The 22,405-nt window shown below is 41.3% G+C and overlaps 1 protein-coding gene and 1 non-coding gene across 3 annotated transcripts in view; one reads left to right on the top strand and one right to left on the bottom strand.

Annotated features, from left to right (window-relative positions):
- The first annotated feature begins 1,794 nt into the window (after nucleotides 1–1,794).
- NAA35 (N-alpha-acetyltransferase 35, NatC auxiliary subunit) overlaps nucleotides 1,795–22,405 on the top strand; it is a 58,521-nt gene continuing 37,910 nt past the window's right edge. The window contains exons 1-6 of one of the 2 annotated variants that reach the window (XM_060199484.1): nucleotides 1,795–2,106; nucleotides 2,813–2,941; nucleotides 9,201–9,234; nucleotides 13,664–13,778; nucleotides 16,543–16,617; nucleotides 19,294–19,461. In XM_060199484.1, coding sequence (XP_060055467.1) covers nucleotides 2,818–2,941; nucleotides 9,201–9,234; nucleotides 13,664–13,778; nucleotides 16,543–16,617; nucleotides 19,294–19,461 — 516 coding nt within the window. In that variant the 5' untranslated portion in view covers nucleotides 1,795–2,106; nucleotides 2,813–2,817. Of the gene's footprint in view, nucleotides 2,107–2,808; nucleotides 2,942–9,200; nucleotides 9,235–13,663; nucleotides 13,779–16,542; nucleotides 16,618–19,293; nucleotides 19,462–22,405 lie in introns of those variants that run through there. The other variant, XM_060199485.1, reaches the window with a different exon arrangement.
- Nucleotides 16,325–16,455, bottom strand: LOC132541115 (small nucleolar RNA SNORA44). The gene has a single exon (XR_009552289.1). It is a non-coding gene; the product is annotated as a small nucleolar RNA SNORA44 (small nucleolar RNA).

Here is a 22,405-nt window from a genome sequence, read left to right as displayed (position 1 = left end):
GAACAAAGAAGAAGTGAAAATGTCATGATGGGTATTGAAATTCTCTTTCACTTTTCAGACTTCTTCCACTCCAAATGGCTATTCGGTTAGCCAGACTCTTGGAGCAGACCTGGGTATCTGGGGCTGTGGAAACATGTAGTTGTAGTGCACAGGACTTGGATACAAGAGGTCCCAGGTTATATACTCTGGGAGAGAATATTCCTCTGTACAGTGAGCACAGTGGCCAGCTGACATAGAAGAGAATGCGTTGAATCAGAAGCACCTACTCTACTGACCAGCACAGGACAAAAGATAAGGATGCCAGACGTTCACCAGCCGAATATCCCAACTTTGTCTCTTAAGAGAGAAAGCAATATATGATAAGCCCCTACTGTAATAAGTACAGAGCCGTGGATCTGCCCTGTGAAACTCCAGCCTTTGGGGGCCAGGCAGTGGCGCACCTGGTTAAGTGCTCACACTACAGCACACAAGGTCCCAGGTTCAAGCCCCTGGTCTCCAAGTGCAGGGGGAAAGCTTCACGAGTGAAGCAGAGCTGCAGGCGTCTCTCTCCCTATCTCCCTCTCCCCTCTCACTTTCTGTCTCTATCCAATAATAAACTGTAGGAACTGAGCAAAAAGAAATTAATGTAAGATGGTAAATAACAGACAAATGAACCTAGACTCAGGCAACCCAAGGGTTAAGTAGGCAGTTGCAAGGCAGGCCTGTCTCCGAGAAAAGAAGCAATTCTCAGGAGTTAGAGCTGCCACAAGAGAAAGGCCTGGGAGTCTGCAAAAACAGGAGATAAATCCAAGGACAGACTCTGAGAAAAGAGTCTGGAAGCCTAGAGTCAGGAGAAGGAGGTAACCACCAGGCAGAAAAAGACCCACTCCCCTTCCCTGCACCTGGGGACTATAGATAACTACTGTTGTAAAACTGACATTGTGTAGCTGAAGCCTGTCACGTAGTCTGTAATCTGAAATGTATATATATCCTAGTAGGACTTGGGTACGGGGCGATTACCAGAGAGCTGGTGTGGCAGAACAATAAGGGCTCTTTGATTTTACATCACCCCAGTCTCTTGGTGCTTCCTTAGATTTGCAGTCCAACAAAACAAAATATTTTTTTAAAAAAGAAGCCCCAGCCTTCAATCAATTGATAGAATTAATTAAGCCTGTAGTTAAAAAAAAAAAAAAGCGATCGAACTATTTCGAATGCCCACTAAGCAACATGAGAGGCCTGGCTGCTCTCCATCGTCATCAACGTCTGCTATCGTCCTTCAAATTTTGGTTATTTTGAAGGTTATGTAGTAGCCCAATAAAAGGAAATAAAACAGACGCAGTTCTTAGTGCGCCAGTTTATTTACATAACCCCGCTTTATAACGAATCATTTTATGAAAATAAATGTTAGGAAACCCTTAAGAGTCTGAGAGAGAGAGAGAGAACACGGTTGGCTTGATTCTGTAAACCAGTTGTTTCTGTTTTCCCCCAGGAAGCCGCAGTCTGGGCAAGGTAAAGACCGAGTCAGCCGTAAGAGGCAGAGCGCTTGCAGCAGGACGAGACCGAGGGTCCACGCACACACCACCGCTCCTTCCGCCTGCGCGTCACCTTTCTAAGAATTTCCCAGAGAGCTGCGGGGCGGGGCGGGCTCCGCGACCCAGGAACCTCCTCTTGCTAGCCCCGCCCACAACCTCCCCAGAGACTAGGAAAGGAAGGGGGCTTCCGGTCTCGCGCCTTGCTTTAATTCCGCGAGAAGAGAACTCGGCCGCCATCGGCCGAACGGTGGTGGCAGCGAGGGAGGGGGTGTGGCCCGGGAGGGCAAAGTCCCTAGGAGTAAGGAAGAGGGGGCGGGGTCGCGCGCACAGGGCGTACGCATGCGCGCACGCGGCCAGTCGGGCTGGGTTGAGAGGGGTGGGGGCGGTGGCGGCGGCCGAGGAAGCGGCGTTTTATCTGGGGTCCGAACCGTGCGTGCCGCTACGGGTGGCCACGGGAAAAGGAGGTAGGGGCCCCCTGCACAGAGCCATTGCGACTCCCTCCCCTCTGTGCTCGAGAGCTGCGGCCCCCCGCGTCTCTGGCGGACCCTAGGGACGCTTGGTCACCGTGCACCCCGGCCCTCCCGCCGCGATTCAGGTAGGGATCGGATCAGCGGCCCTCCCGCTGGCCCCCGAGGCCCCGGCCCGGCCCGGTTGTTACCGGGGCGACGACCCGGCACCGGGCGTGCCCGCCCTCCCGCGCGGCGGCCCTCCTGTGCTTGCTTCCGTGCCGTGTGGGGCCCGGGCCGCGCCGGGCTGGCCGAGAGGGGCGGGTCTTCGCCCCAGGTGGACCCCCGCCGTGGGCCCGGCTGGTGGGACCCGCGGGCTGCGCCCCTAGTCCGGGGTGGCTGTGCCCGGCTCCCGCCCGGCCCGGGAGAGCTTGGCCCAGCGAGCTCCCGGCCGCCGAAGGATGGATCACCTGCAGCCTGCGGTCTCGGGCTGCCAGAGGGGACCTGGGGAGACAGCCGTGGTCTTCTGTGCCCAGCGGGGCAAGTTGCAACCTCTGGAGTTGATCCTACCTGGGCCGGCAGTGGGATGGTTTCTGAAATTCTTGCTTTAAAAAAAAAAAAAAGGAAGAGCAAACTCTTGATGAACAACTGGTAGATGGTGAGCTATTAGTGAGTGTGCACCAGTGTCACTGGTGAAGTCTGATGGCATAAAGGAGATTTTTTTTCCCCATTACCAATCTCTGCTTAAACAGTTCAGTACGGTCAGCTGGTATTTAAACACACGCATGTACGATTTGCATATACTCTTGCCCCGAAAGATATATTTTCTCCTTTACACCGGCGTTAATTTTATAGGCATAATGGTTATGAAAGCTTCTGTAGAAGATGATGATCCAGGATGGGAGCTCAGTATACCAGAGAAAATGGAAAAAAGCAATACAAGCTGGGTGGACATAACCCAGGATTTTGAAGAAGCTTGCCGAGGTGAGTTTGTTTGTTTTTGTATTAGAAGTTCAAAACGTGAGAATAACCGCGATTGAAATTTCTAAGTTAGCTCGGTAAGTGAAATCAACAACTAAATGTAGGTTGTCAAGCTTGTTAGCCACATTTTTTCTCAACCCTCTAGTTTTAAGTTTAAAGCTAGTATATGTTTTAGATTTTTCCAGCTTTAATAGTTTAGAAAATATGTAGCCATGATTTCAGCCTGGAAACGTGTTGACCTCAAGACAGATTTATACCATATTTGAGATTTAAAAATCATCAGATCACATTATTCTCTGATTGGTAGTGCCCAGTGGCTTCTGTCTCATGTAGAATAAGATCCAAGCTTGTTTCTCATGGCTTACATGAGCTGATGCTTGTCTACCACCCAGACTTTTTTTTTTTATTAATTTATTTTTTATTGTTGTAGTTATTATTGTTGTTGTTACAGGTCTTGTTGTTGGATAGGACAGAGAGAAATGGAGAGAGGAGGGGAAGACAGAGAGGGGAGAGAAAGACAGAAACCTGCAGACCTGCTTCACTGCCTGTGAAGCGACGCCCCTGCAGATGGGGAGCCGGGGATTTGAACCAGGATCCTTAGGCCGGTCCTTACGCTTTGCACCACGTGCGCTTAACCCGGTGTGCTACCGCCCGCCTCCTCACCATCCCCAGACTTTTTATAATACTGCAAATGATTTAGTCTCAGCATCATTCTTACCTCATCAAACGTACCAGAAGTGGTGTCTTCCTCAAACTCTAGACCTTGGTATAGTTTCTTTTTTCTGTGCTTAAATTGCTTTGCATCTCGAGTTCTTCACAAAGTTGGCTTCCTCCAGACCACTTAAATGTTCTCTTCCCAGTGAGCACTTCTCAGAGCAAACAACCTAAGATTCACCTCTTTTTTTTTTTTACATTTATTTATTTACTTTTTGTTGGATAGAGACCGAGAAATTGAGAAGGGGAGAGAGGAGAAGATACAGAGAGAGCCCTGCAGCCCTACTTTACCACTCAAGAAGCTTCCCCCCCTACAGGTAGGGACCAGAGGCTTGAACCTGGGTCCTTGTACACTGTAATGTGTGTGCTTAACCAGCTGCGCCACCGCCTGGCCCCTAGATTCACCTCTCTATTCTCTTCTAATTAACTCCACTTCAGTTGACTCAGTATTTTATTATTATCTTTATTTATTGGATAGAGACAACCAAAAATTAAGAGGAAGAGAGTGATAGGGAGAGAAATGGACACCTGCAGCCCTGCTTCACCACTTGTGAAGCGTTCCCCGTCAGGTGGGGTCTGGGGGCTTGAACCCAGGTCCTTGCACATTGTAACATGTGCATTCAACCAGGTACATGCCACCTGGCCCATGTTTTCTGTGTTTTTTTTTTTTAATATTTTTTTTGTCTGTTTTCCATGTCTATGTCTTTTTTCCTTGGTGAAATGGAGCAAATAGTTTGTGCCCTCTAAAATCATACGAAACTTAGCACCTAATCTTATAATGGTATTAGTGAGGGATGGGGGTATGTGCAGATGCTTTGGCTAGAAGTGTGGAGCCACATGAATGTTATAAAAGAGATTTCATGGGGTCCTCTTGTCCTTTCTGCTTTGTGAGATAACGGCAGAAAGTGTTTAATCTTAGACTTCTAAACTTCCAAAGCTGTGAGATATAAATGATCATCCAGTTTTATGATATTTTCTGTTTGAGTGGACCAAGATTCTCAACTTCATTTCCCAAACCTCTTTTTTTTTTTTTTAAGATATATTTTATTCATGCCAGATCCATACTCTGATATATATGGTGCCAGGATTGAACTCAAAACATTGTTTTTTATTTGATTTATTTATTTATTTTCCTTCTTGTTGCCCTTGTTGTCTCTTTATTGTTGCTGTAGTTATTGTTGTTGTTATTGATGCCACCGTTGTTAGATAGGACAGAGAGAAATGGAGAGAGGGGGAGAGAAAGACAGACACCTGCAGACCTGCTTCACCACCTTTGAAGCAACCTCCCTGCAGATGGGGAGCCGGGGGCTCGCACCAGGATCCTTACGCTGGTCCTTGCACTTTGCTCCATGTGCACTTAACCTGCTGCACTACCGCCCAATTCCCGAACTCGGGACATCTTACTTGTAAGTCAAGAATTCTGTCACTATGCCGTCTCCCAGGCCACTACTTAACGAAACTTTCTAGTGTGTGTGTGTGTGTGTGTGTGTTTTAAGTATTTATCACAAGAGAGAGTCAGAGCATCACTCTGGCACATGCAATGCTGGGAATTGAACTTGGGATCTTGTTCTTTTGAGTCCAAAGCTCCAGTCGCTGTGCCACTTTAAGTACCATCTGTGTTTGTGTAGTTACCAGGGCTTCTTTGCTACAGATGGACTTTTTCATACAGAAGCAGAGGGAGAGAGGGACAGACAGCACAGCACAGAAGCTGCCTCCAATGCAGCAAGGTCCTGGGCTTGAACACTTGGTTGCACACATGGTAAAGAAGGTACACTATCCAAGTGGACTATTTTGCCATAACATGTTTTTATCTCTGTAAGATTTTCTGATTTTTTTTTTTTTTTTTTTTGGCCTCCAGGGTCATTGCTGGGTCTCGGTGCCTGCACTAGAATCCACTGCTCCTGGAGGCTATTTTTCCCCTTTGTTGTCCTTGTTTATTATTGTTGTTATTATTATTGTTGTTGTCATTGCCCTCGTTGTTGTTGGATAGGACAGAGAGAAACAGAGAGGGGGAAAGAAAGACAGACACCTGCAGTCCTTTTGGCGAAGTGCAAGGACCGGCGTAAGGATCCTGGCGAGCCCCTGGCTCCCCACCTATAGGGGAGTCACTTCACAAATGGTGAAGCAGGTCTGCAGGTGTCTGTCTTTCTCTCCCCCTCTCTGTCTTTCCCTCTTCTCTTGATTTCTCTTGGTCCTATCCAACAACAACAATAGCAGTGACAACAATAACAATAATAACAACAAGGGCCACAAGAATGAGAAAGATGGCCTCCAGGAGCAGTGGATTGTAGTGCAGGCATTGAGCCCCAGTGATAACCCCGGAGGCAAAAAAAGAAAAGAAAAGAAAATTATCTGACCTGCATTGAGGTTGAAGACCTGACTTGGCTGATTGAACAGTGGTAGAGGAGTGTGAGGTTTTCACATATTCACTTATTATCCCCCTACCAGTACTGTACCCTGCCCTTCAAATAACGTTATGTGTCTGGAGACTTTGCTTTACCTTCTTTATAAAAAAATAAATAAATAAATAAATAAAGTCTTCAATATTGCTAAGAATGAGGGCAATTACCCTGCTGTGATAGTTATGGCAGGGCTCTGGACATTCTGACTGCTCACTCAGTATTTTAGCTTCCCTCAACTCACTCTCAAGAGTAAATCGGCTTGTTTTTGATCTGCTTCACTGTTGGTTTTAGGGTTCAGTTTTCTTGGATTTGCTAGGAATCTACTAGTCCTTCTCTCGGAAAGTTTTCCTAGTTTTATTTGTCACCCCCTTTCTCTGGGGGTTTATATCTTTCTTTTTAAAAAATCCTGTATTAGTGAAATTACATGAGAGAATAATCTGGTTCAACTGAACACCATTACCCAAGACTTTGATCTGTTCAAATATCGTTATAACAAGGGTATCTGGGGCTGTGGAAACATGTAGTTGTAGTGCACAGGACTTGGATACAAGAGGTCCCAGGTTATATACTTTTTTTAAGCCTTCCTAATTTTTTATTCGCTAGGACAGAGATATTGAGAGAGGGAAAGGAGACGGAGAGAAAGACACCTGTAGACCTGCCTCACTGCTTATAAAGTGGACCCCTACAGGTGGGGAGCTGGGGCTAAAACCGGGGTTCCCTTCCCCATCTCTCTAACATATCCTGTAAGTCAGTCAAAGTGGTGTTCTTGTCAAAAGTAAAACAGACCAAAACCAAACCAAACCAAACCACCACCGGTAGTTATTGATAGAGATTTCAGCTTTAGCACAGATTGCATAGATCCATCACAAGATTCATCACTGTGAACTTAGCCATCATTTATATGTTGACGTCTCATTCAAAATTCTAATGCTAGTTTACAAATGAGCTCATTTATAAAAATGACAAAAATGCATGTGCTCTGTGCATACTTTTGGTTTATTCTGTCCTGTTGATTACATTTGTTCATGAGAATTTGCTTCAAGTACTCTTTTTTTTTTTCCTTTTATGTTTCTTTCTTTCTTTTTTTTTGATAGGACAGAGAGAAATCAAGAGGAAAAGAGGAGATAGGGATAGAGAGATACCTTGCAGCCCTGCTTCACCACTCATGAAGCTTCCCCACTGTAAATGGGGAATGGGAGCTAAAATCCAGGTCCTTGTGCATGGTAATGTGTGCTCTCAATCATGTACACCATTTCTTGGCTCCACTGCCAGTATTGGTGCACACCCAAACTCTAGCCACAAGTTAAGACTTGTTCATTTTCAAGGCAAAAAGATGTGTCTTCAGTCAAATGTGAAATTCTAAGACCCACAAAAACTTTTTTTTTTAACACAACCCTGTACACACCTTAGATGAAAGCAAGAATAAAATTAAAAGATAGTTTACTATTTAAAAAGCTTACACCATCAACTCTTCTATGTTTTTCTTCTGCTCTGAGTGACATAACTTTAAGTGCAATCTTTTTTTAATTGTTCGTTCAGTGGTTTGATTTAACCATTGGGAATCTAGGATTCCCAAGACCACTTCAGCAGGGTATGTAAAGCCAAAACTATTTCTTAGTAGTGGTAAGACAATGACTTACCTTCTTGACTCTCATCTTCTCATGAGTACACATTATAATTTCTCAGAGATTACATAATATTTGATGATGATGTTGATCAGATCACCGGTGATATATTTGAAAGCTTTTTATCTTCCTCACTAATTTTTTAGAAAAACTCCTTCACAGTAGGCTAAGACCCAAACTGCTCACATCTGTGGTGCCATACCAAATCCTAGTTTGCATTGATAATTTATAAGAGTGTTTTTGATTGTTAGTTCAGTTTGCTATGAACATAGGTGTACATAGAGCTCTTCAGGTAGATGCTTTTGTTTTCTTTGAATAAATACCTGGGAAAGGATTTGTCAGATCGTAGGTCCATTTCTAATGTTCTGAGGATACTTGAAACTATTTCCCACAGGGGTTGAACCAATTTACAGTCCCAATAACAGTACAGAAGTATTTCTTTTGGGGAGTTGGGTGGTAGCTCGGGTTAAGCGCACATGGCGCAAAGCGCAAGGACCAGCATAAGGATCCTGGTTCGAGCCCCCGGCTCCCCACCTGCAGGGGAGTCACTTCACAATCAGTGAAGCAGGTCTGCGGGTGTCTTATCTTTCTCTCCCCCTCTCTGTCTTCCCCATCTTTCCCCATTTCTCTCTGTTCTATCTAATAACAATGACATCAATAACAACAATAACTACAATAAAATAACAAGAGCAACAAAAGGGAATAAGTAAATAGAAAAAAAATTTTTTTTAAAGTATTCCTTTTTCCTACCTCACCTCACCAGCATTTGCTGTCTTTGTCTTTTTTAATGTAGAAAGGTATCAAGTGGTATCTCATTGTTGTCTTTATTTGCATTTCTCTTAACTAGTGACTGGTAAACATTTTTTCATGTTTGTTTACCATATAAATGTATTCTTTGGTGAAAAGCCTGCTCATGTTGTCACCTCATTTTTTAATGGGGTGGTTTGATTTTGTTGTTGCTGGGTTTTGTTAGTTCTTGATATACTTTGCTTACTTTTAGTCCTTTGTTTGATGTATAGTATGTCAAGATCTTGTTTAGTGGGTGTCTCTTTGTTTTGCTGATGGTTTCTTTTTCTGTGCAGTTTTTCAGTTTGATGTAGTCCTACTGGCTTGTTTTTGCTTTGGCTTTCCTTGCTGTTGGACTCACGCCTTCAGCGATACTGTGGAGTGTTCTGCCAGTGTTTTCTTCTCTGCATTTGGTGGTTTCTAGTCTAAGGATCAAATCTTTGATCCATCTGGAATTAAAACTTCTGTGCAAGGTGATAATGTTGCAATCCTGTTAGAATCTTCTGTACATTTCAACCCAGTTTTTCCCAACCTGTTTATTGAAAAAGATTCTGCTTTCTCCATTTAGTGTTCTGAACTGCCTCATGTCATGAATTAGTTGTCCACTAGGTATATACATATATAAAATCCTTACTTTTAAGTAATTAAGCATGTTTTTCAGATTCTATTATTTTATTCCACTTAGAATTAAAATCTAAGTATAACTATAATATTTATTTTGTTTCTTTGTTTTAGAATTAAAGTTGGGAGAACTGCTTCATGATAAGCTGTAAGTATTTGTGTTCTTTGGAATTGTGCTGTGTACTTTTCCCATCACTTTTTTCTTCTTTGTAGTAGTATTCCTTGAACTTGGAGTAACTTCACATTTCAAAGATAAACATGTGAAATGAATCATATTTTTAAAGTTGATCAGCTATTCAGAGAGAGCTAATCCTAGTGTACCAATAAAGTGGCTGTGCCTGGAGAGACTTTTTTCCATGAGGGAGGATTTACAGGACTTGGAATTTCTTGAAGAAAAGTTTTCGTTCGTATTTTTTGTTATAGGCTCGTTGATGGCCAGAGAAAGGTAACTAAATGACTGAATTAAACTAGATTGAAAAATCTATATATGGGGCTAGGCAGTGGTGCACCTGGTTGAGTACACACATTACAGTGCAAGGACCCAGGTTCAAGTCCCTGGTTCCTGGCTGCAGGGGGGGGAGGAACTTTAGGAGTGGTGAAGCAGTGGTGCAGGTATATCTGTCTCATGCCATACCCCCACCTTTTAATTATCTTTATTTAATTATTGGATAGAGACAACCAGAAATTGAGAGGAGGTGGGAGATAGAGGGACACTGGCCAGCAGGACTGCTTCACCACTTGTGAAGCTATCTCCTTGTAGGCGGGGACTGGGGGTGAAACCCGGGTCTTGTGCATTGTAACGTGCACTCTACCAGGTATACCACCACCTGGCCCCTCTCAGTCTCCCCCTTCCCTCTGTTTCTCTCTGTCTCTGCCAATATAAATAAAAATATATGTCTTTTAAAAGGAAAATTCTTAGAAAGGTTAAATAAAAGGAAGTTTTTGATTTTATATTTTTATTATTGTCAGTGGGACTTCATTGCTCTGGGACAGTTTTAGTTGTTTTTTTTTTTTTCTCACCATCTAAACAGAGGGGAGAGGGAGAAACCACAGCACTGAAGCTTCCTCCAGTGTGATGGAAGCCCCATTTGGTTATAGTATAGTCCTGTAGATGGCCTCAGTTTGGGGTGGAGAAGAGCTGAAGCCTTGTACATTGTGACTTCACCGTTACAGGACCTTCCTGCTGACTTTTTTTAGACAGAGAAACACTGAGGGCAGGGAGACACCATATAGTACTGACACTTTCCTCCATTGTGTTGGGGCCTGGGCTTGAACCTAGTTACCTGGGCATGGCAAAGCCAATCCTTTTTTTGTTTTTTTTTTTTTGGTCTCCTGGATTATTGCTGGGGCTCAGTACCACTGCTCCTGGTGGCCATTTTTCCCCATTTTTGTTCTTATTGGATAGGACACAGAAATTGAAAGAGGAGGGGATGATAGAGAGCAAGAGAAAGATAAGATAGTAGGGCTAGATAAGACAGAGGGTAGCTAACATAATGGTTATGCAAAGAGACTCTCCTGCCTGAAGCTCCAAAGTCCCAGGTTTAATCGCAGCACCACCATAAACCAGAGTTAAGCAATGCTGTGGTTTAAAAGAAAAGAAAAGAGACACCTGCAGACCTGCTTCACTGCTTGTAAAGCAGCTCCCCTGCAGGTGGGGAAGTGGGGGCTTGAACTGGAATCCTTGCGCTTCAGACTATGTGCACTTAACCCAGTGTATAACTGCCTCCCCCCATCCTCCTTTTTTTATGCAGATAGAGGGAGAGATACCACAGCACCAGAGTTTCTTGCCAGTCCTGTAGTATTTCCTGTGTGGTGCCTCTGTTCTTTTATTACTATTATTATATGTTTGTTTTTATCTTTTTTGGTGCCTTTGTTCTTACCTGAGCCACATGCATCACAGGGCATACACTCTACCTGGTGATAGAGCTCTCCAGCCTCAGACTGTTTTCAGCCAAGGAATATAAAGCTTAAAGTTAGTAAGTAGACAAGATTAGACATTAGGGGCAAGGGAAATAGAACCTGATAATTAAGATATTTTCAAATTTTAGTGTGAATCAGAATTGTTTAAAGGGCTGTTTAACACAGCCTGCTGGACCCCACCTCCCCAGAGTTGCTGATTAGGTGTGGTGTGTGGAACCCTGGCTGCATTTCTAATTAATTCTCAGATGAGGTTGGTGCCACAAATTCTGGGCCACCCTTTTGAGAAACACTGTAGAATATCATTTTGATGCTGTAATTAATTACAGAAAGAATATAACCTGGGTCCTTGCGCTTGGTAATATGTAGCACTTTTTCTTATTAGGCAGCTAATTGGTGATCGAAGATTTTTAGGTCACTAAATCATCATTGTTATATAAAAGACCCATGATTACTTTGTTTTTTGTTTTCTTAGTCAATGTAAACTTCACAGATAACCAAAAACTTTCCCTAACTCTGCCCTCCCATATTATTTTCTGCTTTTTTGTTCAGAGATCATCAAGGTTACAAGTTATCAGATTGCTGCATGGCCTTCTAGCTCTACAAAAGATACATTTATATACAAGTGTATAAAATCTGTAAAAATAGTTGTAAGAGATTATTTACAGTGTATTACTCTACAGATTCCTTTCTCATTCAATGTAGTTTATAGAGATTTTTTGTTGTTGTTAGCATGTCATAGGTTTACCTGTTTATTTTTAACTGTTGCCTTGTATCTCATAAAATAACTTTCGTGATTTATTTTATGGTATCCCTAATTTTGAATATTTACATTACAACATTTTCTTGGTAATGAGAAAATTGAAGGCGTTTCTGTCAGGCTCTTTCTATATATGCATGTGCAAGTAAATTTAGGATCCTAGAAGTAAAATGATTTTTAATGGATTTAAAACTAGATTTTAATGGAATTAGCCAAAATTCCATCGCAAAAGTCTGTATCACCAGGAGATAATTCACCTTGGTAGGTAAGGACCTGGGTTGGAACTACCAAACACTACATGGGAACACTATGCACAGGGGAAGCTTCACAAGCAGTGAGGCAGTATGGTGCTCTCTCCTTTTCACTCTCTGCTTCTCTTTAATGATTTATTTTTTTACTGTTATTTTTATTTATTGGACAGAGGCAGTCAGAAATCAAGAGGGAAGAGGAAGATAGGGAAAAAGAGAGAGAGAGAGACAGAGTGACACCTGCAACACTTTTTCACCACTGCAGAGCTTTCCCCTGCAAGTGGGGATCCAGGGCTTGAACCTGGATCCTTGTGCATTGTAATATGTACACTCAGCCAGGTGTGCCACCACCCAGCCCCTCCTTTTTACTTTTTATATAGGGGGAAAGAAAAGATGTCAGGAAGTGGTAAGATCTCTTAGGTGTGAAGTCTTGATGGGAAGAAAAATAATGACAGTTAAATGGCCCAAGAGGCAATGATGCAGTATTAAAAGTGCTGAGTTTCCAAGTGTGAGTCTCTAAGCAGTGTGAGACTATGGTTTTCTCTCTCACTCATAAATTTTTTTTTTTTTGCCTCCAGATTTATCACTGGGGCTCAGTGCCTGCACTACAAATCCACTGCTCCTGGGGGCCATACCCCCCATTTTTGTTGTCTTTGTTGCCCTTGTTGTTCTTATTACTGTTATTGTCATTGCTGGTGTTGTTGGATAGGACAGAGAGAAATGGAGAGAGGGGGAGAGAAACACACCTGCAGACCCGCTTCACCGCTTGTGAAGCAACCCTCCTGCAGGTGGGGAGCCAGGGGCCTCACGCCGGGATCCTTGCACTTCACGCTATGTACGCCTAACCCACTGCGCTAATGCTGGCCCCCCATAAATAATCTTTTTAGATCAGTATTAACAACAAAAAATACAAGAACATCTGTATCACATTACAGTTCCACCAACAGTATAGGAAGAGTACTAAAGTTTTATTTTATTTATGACCTCCCCCCCAAAAAAAAATAACTTTTATAATTTTGTTTTGTATTATTTGATGGGGGTTTGTTTGATTTAATTGCTACTAGGGTTTTAGCTGGGGCCAGGACCTCATGCCTGCATGATGAATCCACTGCTCCCAGTGGCTGACTTACTATTAATTGTTAGAAGTAGATTATTTCATCAAAACAAAGTTGATACAAGTTGGGAAGACTAAACACATATGGTACTGTAATATAAAGTAATAATTTTTTTATACCAGTGTGGGAATCCAGTAAGTTTACAGGTTTAAAAATATACTGTTGGGTCTGGGGTAGAAAGCATAATGGTTGTGCAGACAGACTGTCACACCTGAGGCTCTGAAGTCCTAGGTCAATCCCTTGCACCACCATAAGCCAGAGCTGATCAGTGCTCTGGTAAAAACAACAACAGAGACATTTGTGGGGGTCCTGGAATGGAGAACAGACTGTTCCCAGAAGGTCAAACATAAGGTTCCTGGCCTTTGGCTGGGCAGACAGCATAATGGCTGCGCAAAAAGACTTTCATGCCTGAGGAAGCATGAAAGTCCCAGGTTCAATCCCAAGCTCCACCATAAGCCAGAGCTGAGCAGTGCTCTGGTGAAAATAAATAAATAAGGTTAAAAAAACATTTTGTGGGATCAATTTCTTTATTTGCAGATTTGGTCTTTTTGAAGCCATGTCTGCCATTGAAATGATGGATCCAAAGATGGATGCTGGCATGATTGGAAACCAAGTTAATCGGAAAGTTCTCAATTTTGAACAAGCTATCAAGGTAGTGATCATGTTTCTTTTTCTTTTGAAGTCTGAAAATGTATTGCTTGAAGTCTTTGGTAAAGGTTGTACTGTATTGCACCAGAGTAAAAGATTCCAATGGAGGGAGTGTTCAGGTTCTGGAACAAGATGACAGAGGAGGTCCTGCGAGGGTGGGTAGGTTATTTTACTATGTGGAAGACTGAGAAATGTTACACATCTACAAATTACTGTATTTTACTGTCAACTGTAAACCATTAATCCCACCAATAAAGGGAGGAAAAAAAGGTTGGACTAGATTTGTGTGCATTATTTAAGAATTAATTTATAATAGCCTTTGAATAGTCAAATACCTTAGTGATTGTAAAATTGAATGTTAATGTATTGAGTCAAATTCTTTTAAAATTTTAATTAGTGGTTTAATAATGGCTTATAAAATCATAAGATTACGTACACAAATCACCATAGCTGTGCCTTCTTTTGCTCCTGTCTCCTCTAGGAGGCCCCATAAAAGCAAAATTCTTACAGTATTGATTTAGAAATTTACTTAGTGAGAATTGAAGTAGAAATTCATAGTTGTTCATTTTCATCTTGCATATTTTATGATGTGAGATTTATAAAGTAATTAAATACTGTAAAAAATGTATACATGTATAATCAACTTAATGTTTGTTATTTTATATATATTTTTACTTAGTAGATAGTTTCATTACCTGATGCATATTAATACTGAAAACTAGGCTGGGTGGTGATGCACCTGATTGGGCACACATGTTAGTTACAGTGTGAGAAAGCCCCTGGGTTCAAGCCACCAGTCCCCACTTGTGGGGGAAAAGCACCACAAGCAGTGAAGTAGCGCTACAGGTGTCGTCTCCCCCTTTCTGTCTCCCTTTCCCTATTGATTTCTCTCTTTTTTAAAAAAATAATTAGTGGTCTGGGAGGTGACACAGTGGCTAAGGCACCAGAATCTTAAGCATGAGGTCCTGAGTCGATCTCTGGCAGCACATGTACCAGAGTGATGGCTGGTTCTTTCTCTCCTCCTATCTTTCTCATGAATAAATAAATTCTTTTAAAAAAATAATTGATTAATTAATTTATTTATTCATGAGGAAGACAAGAGGAGAGAGAAAGAACCAGACATCACCCTTGTACATGTGCTGCCAGGGATTGAACTCCGGATCTCATGCTTGAGAATTCAATGTTTATCCACTGTACCATCTCCCGGACCACCCCTATTGATTTCTCTATTCAACAAAGAAAATATTTTTTAAAACATTGAAAGCTAATTTGAACTGTGGTTTTAAAATATCTGGTAGGGAACCAGCTGGTGGCATGTTGTAATACATGAGGACTTGGGTCCAAGCCCCTAGTCCCCACCTACAAGGGGGAAAGCTTTGCAAGTGGTGAAGCAGTGCTCCAGGTGTCTCTCTCCCTTTATTTTTTTATAAATATTTATTTATTTCATTGCCTTTGTTGTGTTATTGTTGTTGTTGATGTTGTTGGATAGGATGGAGAGAGATGGGGAAGACAAAAAGGAGAAAGATAGACACCTGCAGACCTGCTTCACCGCCTGTGAAGTGACTCCCCTGCAAGTGGGAAGCTGGGGGCTCAAACCGGGATCCTTATGCTGGTCCTTGCGCTTTGCGCCACGTGTGCTTAAACTTCTGCACTACTGCCCTACTCTCATCTCTCTCCTTTTCTATCTCCCCTTCTATCTTGACTTCTGGCTGTCTCTATCAAATAAATAAAGATTAGATAAGATAAAATATTGGTGGTTTGACTCATTATTTTTTCTCTGGGGTTATCACTGAGGCTTGGTGCTGGCACTACAAATCCACTGCTCCCAGTGGCCAGTTCTTTTTCTTTTTTTTTTTTTTTCATTTTCTTAAATATGACAGAGAAATTGAGAGAGGAAGAGAAGACAGAGAAGGGGAGAGGAAGACAGACACCTGAAGACCTGCTTCACCACTTGTGAAGCCACCCTCCTGCAGGTGGTAAGCCAGGGACTCAAACTGGGATCTTTGTAAGGGTCCTTGAGCTTTGTACTATGTACAGTGGTTTGACTCTTTATAAAGATCTTTTATGTTTTCAAACTAGAGAGGTTTTGATTTTTCTTATTGAAAACCTGTATAAGATGTTATTTTTAGGAATACAGAATTAATTTAACATGTTAGTAGGTGCTAAGATAATTTTCTTAGAATTTCTATTTTATTTTATTTTATTTTATTTTTAAATTTTATCTTTATCAACACCAGAGAAAGATGGGATGCTGGGGATCAATCTTCAAACCTTAAGACTGTGGCCATTGTAACCCCTGCCACTTGTCCTTGTCTCAGCTTGGTTCCTTTTGATTCTCTTCCTCTGTACTGCAGAGTACATCCTAGGAGCAGATGAAGATCGCTTTACTGGCAACAGGTCTTACTATAAAGCAAAACTCCAGCAACTGGTCTCTGTCACAATCTTCAGTATCGACACTGCTAAGAAACCTGCTGAATAAGTTAAAATTTACACTCATTTTAACTGAAACTGGTGAAAATCCAAGAGAAAGGCATCAAAGCCCATGTTGTGAAATATAGGAAAGTTGAGTGGCAGCTACAGGTATTATGCTGACCTGTGCTGTCAAAGTCTCTCCAGGCTATTCTTGCATGCAGTTGGAGATCCCATGGCTACGAACAGCCATGAACCTTGGAAACATGCTGAGAATTTCTATTTTAAAATGTTAACCGTACATGGTCAGAAGTTTAGAAAAATCTTTTTGTTTATATGTCATTTTCCCTCTTTCGTAGGATGGCACTATTAAAATTAAAGACCTCTCCTTGCCTGAATTGATAGGAATAATGGATACATGTTTTTGCTGTCTGGTAAGATTTAAAATAACATGCTTGGGTAATTTAGAGCTATGAATATTTACATTTAAAAATATACATACCAGCATTGAGCATGAACTATATGTAACACTTGACCTAGTAAGATACACCTATGGTCAACAGAACAAGTATTATAGGTAATAACAGTTTATGTTTTTTGTTTTTCTTTTTCCTCCATGGTTATTGTTGCGGCTAGATGCCTGCACTATGAATCCACTACTCCTGGAGACTTTTTTTCCCTTTTTACTGCCCTTGTTTATCATTGCTGTTGTTATTATTATTGTTATTGCTGTCATTGTTGTTGGTTAGGACAGAGAAATGGAGAGAGGAGGGAAAGACGGGGAGGGGGGGGAAGATAGACATCTTCAGACCTGCTTCACCGCCTGTGAAGCCACACCCCTGCAGATGGGAAGCCAGGGGCTTGAACCAGGATCCTTGTGCTTTGTTCCATGTGCACTTAACCTGCTGTGCCATTGCCCGGCGCCCACCTTTTATGTTTTTATGTGGAATGATTTTCTCATTTTCTGAGTGAGAAAGCTTGTTCTTGACAAACAAGATAATAATATGTCCAGGGTTCCCCTTTTATTCTCAAGTTATCCCAGAAAGCAGATCTTTTTTTTTTTTAACTTTTTTCTCTTTTTTTTAAATATTTATTTATTCCCTTTTGTTGCCCTTGTTGTTTTATTGTTGTAGTTATTACTGTTGTTGTTATTGATGTCGTCATTGTTGGATAGGGCAGAGAAATGGAGAGAGGAGGAGAGAAAGATAGACACCTGCAGACCTGCTTCACTGATTGTGAAGTGACTCCTCTGCAGGTGGGGAGTCAAGGGCTTGAACCAGGACCTTTACACTGGTCCTTGCACTTTGCGCCACCTGTGCTTAACCCACTACACTACCTCCCAACTCCCAGAAAGCAGATCTTCTGTATGCTTGTTAGGCTCTCATTTCTAGACTCTTGTTTTTGAGAAAATTTTCATTTGTATTGCATTTTGCTTTTATAGCCATCTATTTTGAATTCAATACATTATATTTTGTTTATCTACTAAATATTCACTGGTTACCAGTGTATGAATGTCCCCCCCCCCAGGGTTATTGCCTATACTAGAGGCTTTTCCCCCCCATTTTATTGGATATGACAGAAATTGAGAGGAGAGGAAGATAAGAGGGGGGGAGTTAAAGACCTGCAGACCTGCTTCATCACTTGAGAAGCAACCCCCCTGTAGGTGGTGAGCCAGGGGCTTGAACCAGGATCCTTGCACAGGTTCTTGAGTTTCATACTATGTGTGCTTAACCTGGTGTGCTACCACCTACCCCTCCCCCTTTTCTTTTTAATACTTTATTGGGTAAAAACAGATCTGTAGTGAAGGGGAGATAGGGAGAGAGAAAGACACCTGCAGACTGATTCACTGCTTTAAAGCTTCGCTTCTGCAGGTTGGGAGTGAGGGCCTGAGGTACACCACTGTCCAGCCCTCTAACGTTATTTTTGTATCTTAGAAAGACCTTTCTGGTGGAAGGCATTGAGTTATAAACAGGAGGTAGGAAAATCTTTTTAGTTTCTCAGTAAGCTAGGTGAGATATGTTCTTGATTGGGTTTGTAGGAGTGAGGATTGGGAATAAAGAGTAGAGGGGCCAGGCGGTGAAGCACCTGGTTGAGTGCACATGTGGCAACGTGCAAGGACCAGTGCTCAAGCCCCCCAGCCCCTACCTGCATGGGGAAAGCTTTGCAAGTGGTAAAGCTGGGCTGCGGGTGTCTCTCAGTCTCTTGCCTTCTCTATCGAGAGCCCCCTTCCCTCTTGATTTCTAGATATCTCTATCCAATAAATAAAGATTAAAAAAAAACAAAAAAACACTTGTGGGTGGGGGTATAGCATAATGGTTATGCAAAGAGACTTTCATGCCTGAGGCTTTCAAGTCCCAGGTTCAATCCCCCACTCCGCCATAAGCCTGAGCTGAGCAGTGCTCTGGTAAAAATAAAATAATAAATAAATAATAACACTTGTTTCTGAAACAAGTTAGTAAAAAAAAAAGTTGAATGGATGACTAGCGACCTGATTAATTCTAAAATTGTGGATTCTCTTAATTTATTATTTTTTCTGTTAATTACATTGTGAAATTGATTTAATTCTAGATATTCAGCAAAATAACTCACTTGGATAGCACAGTGGTTTGCCAGGTGTAACCCAGTTTTAAACCCAGCACCCATAGCATTGAAGCAAGCTTTGATGCTAAGCCTGGTTGGTTTCTTTCCTTCTCTCTCTGTCTCTATCTAAAAACAATTTAACACCCTCTTCGGGCATATTACAAACAAATATATGAGAATACTAGTTCTCATACCTACTTTTCTGAGCAACCCACATATATGATATATACTCTTGAAAGACTTTAGTGAAAGTAAATTGTAACTTTTTTTGTTTTAAACTAGAGCACTGCTTAGCTCTGGCTTATGGTGGTGTGGGCGATTGAACCTGGGACCACAAAACTTCAGATCTCTGATATAATCATGATATGGTCTCCCCAGCCCAACTTTAGTCTTTCCTGTCTCTCCCTTTGCTCATCTTTAAATTCTGTACTTAAATTTATTTTAGTCTGCGACATTCTAGTCAATTTTATCAATTTAGTCTTTGTAGACTCTGTCATCTTAAATATGTATATTGTCTCATTTCTTTATAGATAACATGGTTAGAAGGCCATTCTTTGGCACAGACGGTATTTACGTGCCTTTATATTCATAATCCAGACTTTATAGAAGATCCTGCCATGAAAGCTTTTGCTTTGGGAATCTTGAAAATCTGTGACATCGCACGGGAAAAAGTAAATAAAGCTGCTGTTTTTGAAGAGGTGAGATTTTTGTATTATGAGAATTTCTTGTGGTCATCACACTCTACTGTGGTATATATGTAATTTTGCAAACATAAATAGTGAAAACTGATTTTTCAGAAATCATTTTGGGCATTAGGTGGGGGTACACCTTACCATGGGCAGGTTTTACAACTGTGGTGGAGCAGAGCTTCAGATGTCTCCCTCCCTCTGTATCTCCCTTCTCAGTTTCTCTCTTTTTCAATGATAGAAAAAGAAATGACCTCAGGGAGCTGTGGATTCTTTGTGTAGGCACTGAGCCCCAGTAATAACCCTGGTGGCAATTTAAAAAAGAAAGTGGTCTGGGAGGTGGCACAGTGGCTAAGACACTAGACTCTCAAGCATGACGTCCTGAGTTTGATCCCCAGCAGCACATTTACCAGAATGATGGCTGATTCTTTCTCTTCTCCTATCTTTCTCATGAATAAGTAAATTAATTATTTTTTTTTAAAAAAGTGATTCTGGTTTTTTTTTTTTTTTTTTTTTAGAGAGATACTGGCTATGGCAGTCCAAGTTTTCTCCAAGAGGTTTCTTTGATCTTGGAATTTGTTTTTCATATCACTAACATTCATTGTATATTGTCTTTTTTAACCAGACACTGTTCAACTCTGGCTTATGGTAGTGCAGGGGTTGAACGAGGACTTTGGAGTCTCAGGCAGGAAAGTTTCTGCATAACCATTATGCTGTTTACCCCTGGCCCTTCATTGTATATTCTTTATGTGCAGAGATACTTATTTTGGATAGTGAGGGGATTCACACACAAAAATAGAGACAGCCTTATCCTGTTCATGCAAAGTATTACACAGAAGTGCTGTTCTGGGTGGGGGAGATAGCATAGTGCTTATGCAAACAGACTTTACTGCCTCAGGCTCCAAGGTCTCAGGTTCAGTCTCCCATATCACCATTAGCCAGAGCTGAGCAGTGCTCTGGTAAAAATTTTAAAAAATAAAAAGAATTAAATAAAAAAAAGGTGTTGTTCTTACTGTCTTTCCATAAGAGGGGGAGCTCAGGAAACCAAAGTTATAAAAGACATATCTTTTTAAGAAATCTTTAAAAAAAATTTTTTCACTATATTTATTTGAATAGACAGCCATAAATCGAAAGGGAAGGAACTGATAGAGAAATAGATACCTGCTTCACCACTCGCAGAATTATCCCCCTGCAGGTGGGCACTAGGGGCTCAAACCTGGGTTCTTGTACGTTGTAAAGTGCACTCAACCAGGTGCACCATTACCTGACTCCAGTAAAGAATATATATTTTATTTATTTTTACCTCCAGGGTTATTGCTGGGGCTCAGTGTCTGCAGTACGAGTCCACTGCTCCTAGAGGCCATTTTTCCCCATTTTTGTTGCCCTTTCTATCTCCCCATCTTTTCGTAATTCTTCTCTGTCCTATAAAGTAAAATTTTAAAAAGAGAATTTTTAAGGTATAACTCACTCTGAGGAAGTGTTGTAAGTTTTATACATAAATTTTTTCTCTTTTTTTTTTTTACCAGAGCACTGCTCAGCTCTGGCTTATGGTGCTTCAGGGGATCGAACCTGGGACTTTGAAGCCTCAGGAATGAGAGAGTCTCTTTGCATAACCATTATGCTATCTACCCCTGCCCCTCATCTCATTTTTTACAAAATATCTTTTGAAGTACTGGTAATTTTGATTGGGAAGTAATAGCAACTGAAATAATAAATATCTTGGGCTCCAGCAGTAGCTCTGTATAATGTGTAAAGCTTTTCTAAATTTACATTATGGTACTTGAAAAAATTATATATCTAGTGTGGTTGCCTATATTTGGATGTATGGCTTATGAAATACTCTGTTGCTTTTTATATACTGACTAGTTATGTAGCTACATAGTTGAATTAATTTTGTTATCATTACAGAAAAAAATCTTACTCATTTGAAGGGACTTTTAAGACATTCAGTTTGAGTTAGAGAAGAGAAATACAATGTATTTTTATGTACATACAGTCTCAGTGTACAGGATAGCACATATAAAAATCTGGAGCATAAGAAGGAACTCAGCAAATATTACTGGTTGAGTTGGCTAGCATTTTTAAAGATTATCATATTTATTTATTTATTTATTTTTACTAGAACACTGTTCAGCTCTGGCTTATAGTGGTGGGGAGGGATTGAACCTGGGACTATGGAGCCTCAGGCATGAGAGTCTGCATAACCATTTTGCTATCTACCGCCACCTTAAAGATTATCGTTTTATATTTACTTTTAGTCCATTTGAATTGTTAAAACAGTACTATAGGATGGTGTCTTGTGCACAACAGAAATTTCTTACAGCCTATTTCTTCTTCTATTACTACTACTGCTACTACTACTACTTCCTTATTCCTTCTTCCTTCTTTCTTCTTCAAGAACACTGCTCCTTTCTGATTTATGGTAGTGCCAGGGGTTAAACCTGTCACCTGTGATCCTCAGACATAAAGCCTGTTGTGTGAACCACTGCACAATTTCCCTGGTGGTGAACGCAGTTCTTTGTGAATTGTTTACCTTTGCACTGTAGAGGATGGAGCAGCACACTTTGAAATCTCTATCTTGAAAACTATATTCTTAAAGGGGACCTGTCCTCCTGACTCAGTCACCTCACAACTATACCACTCTCAATAGCATTACATTGAGGCCACAGTCGGTGGCACAGTGAATAAAGCATTGAACTCTCAGGCATGAGATCCCTAGTTCAGCCTCCAATATTCCCTCTTTACTACTCCTGTCACTTGGTAACCTCAGTTCTCCCTCAGCCTAAGTCTAAGGGTTTATTTTCATTTGACTTTCCTCTCTTTCTTTTAGTTTCTCTTGGGGAATTAATGGTTAACAGCCAACAGTAAAATAAAATACAGTAGTTTGTACATTTTTTAGTGTTTTTTTTTCTATTTATTTATTTATTTATTTATTTATTGGATAGAAAGAAAGATA

The sequence above is a fragment of the Erinaceus europaeus genome, chromosome 10 (genome assembly GCF_950295315.1).
Source record: "Erinaceus europaeus chromosome 10, mEriEur2.1, whole genome shotgun sequence".
Classification (NCBI taxonomy): domain Eukaryota; kingdom Metazoa; phylum Chordata; class Mammalia; order Eulipotyphla; family Erinaceidae; genus Erinaceus; species Erinaceus europaeus.
This window is presented reverse-complemented; position numbering and strand designations above follow the sequence as displayed.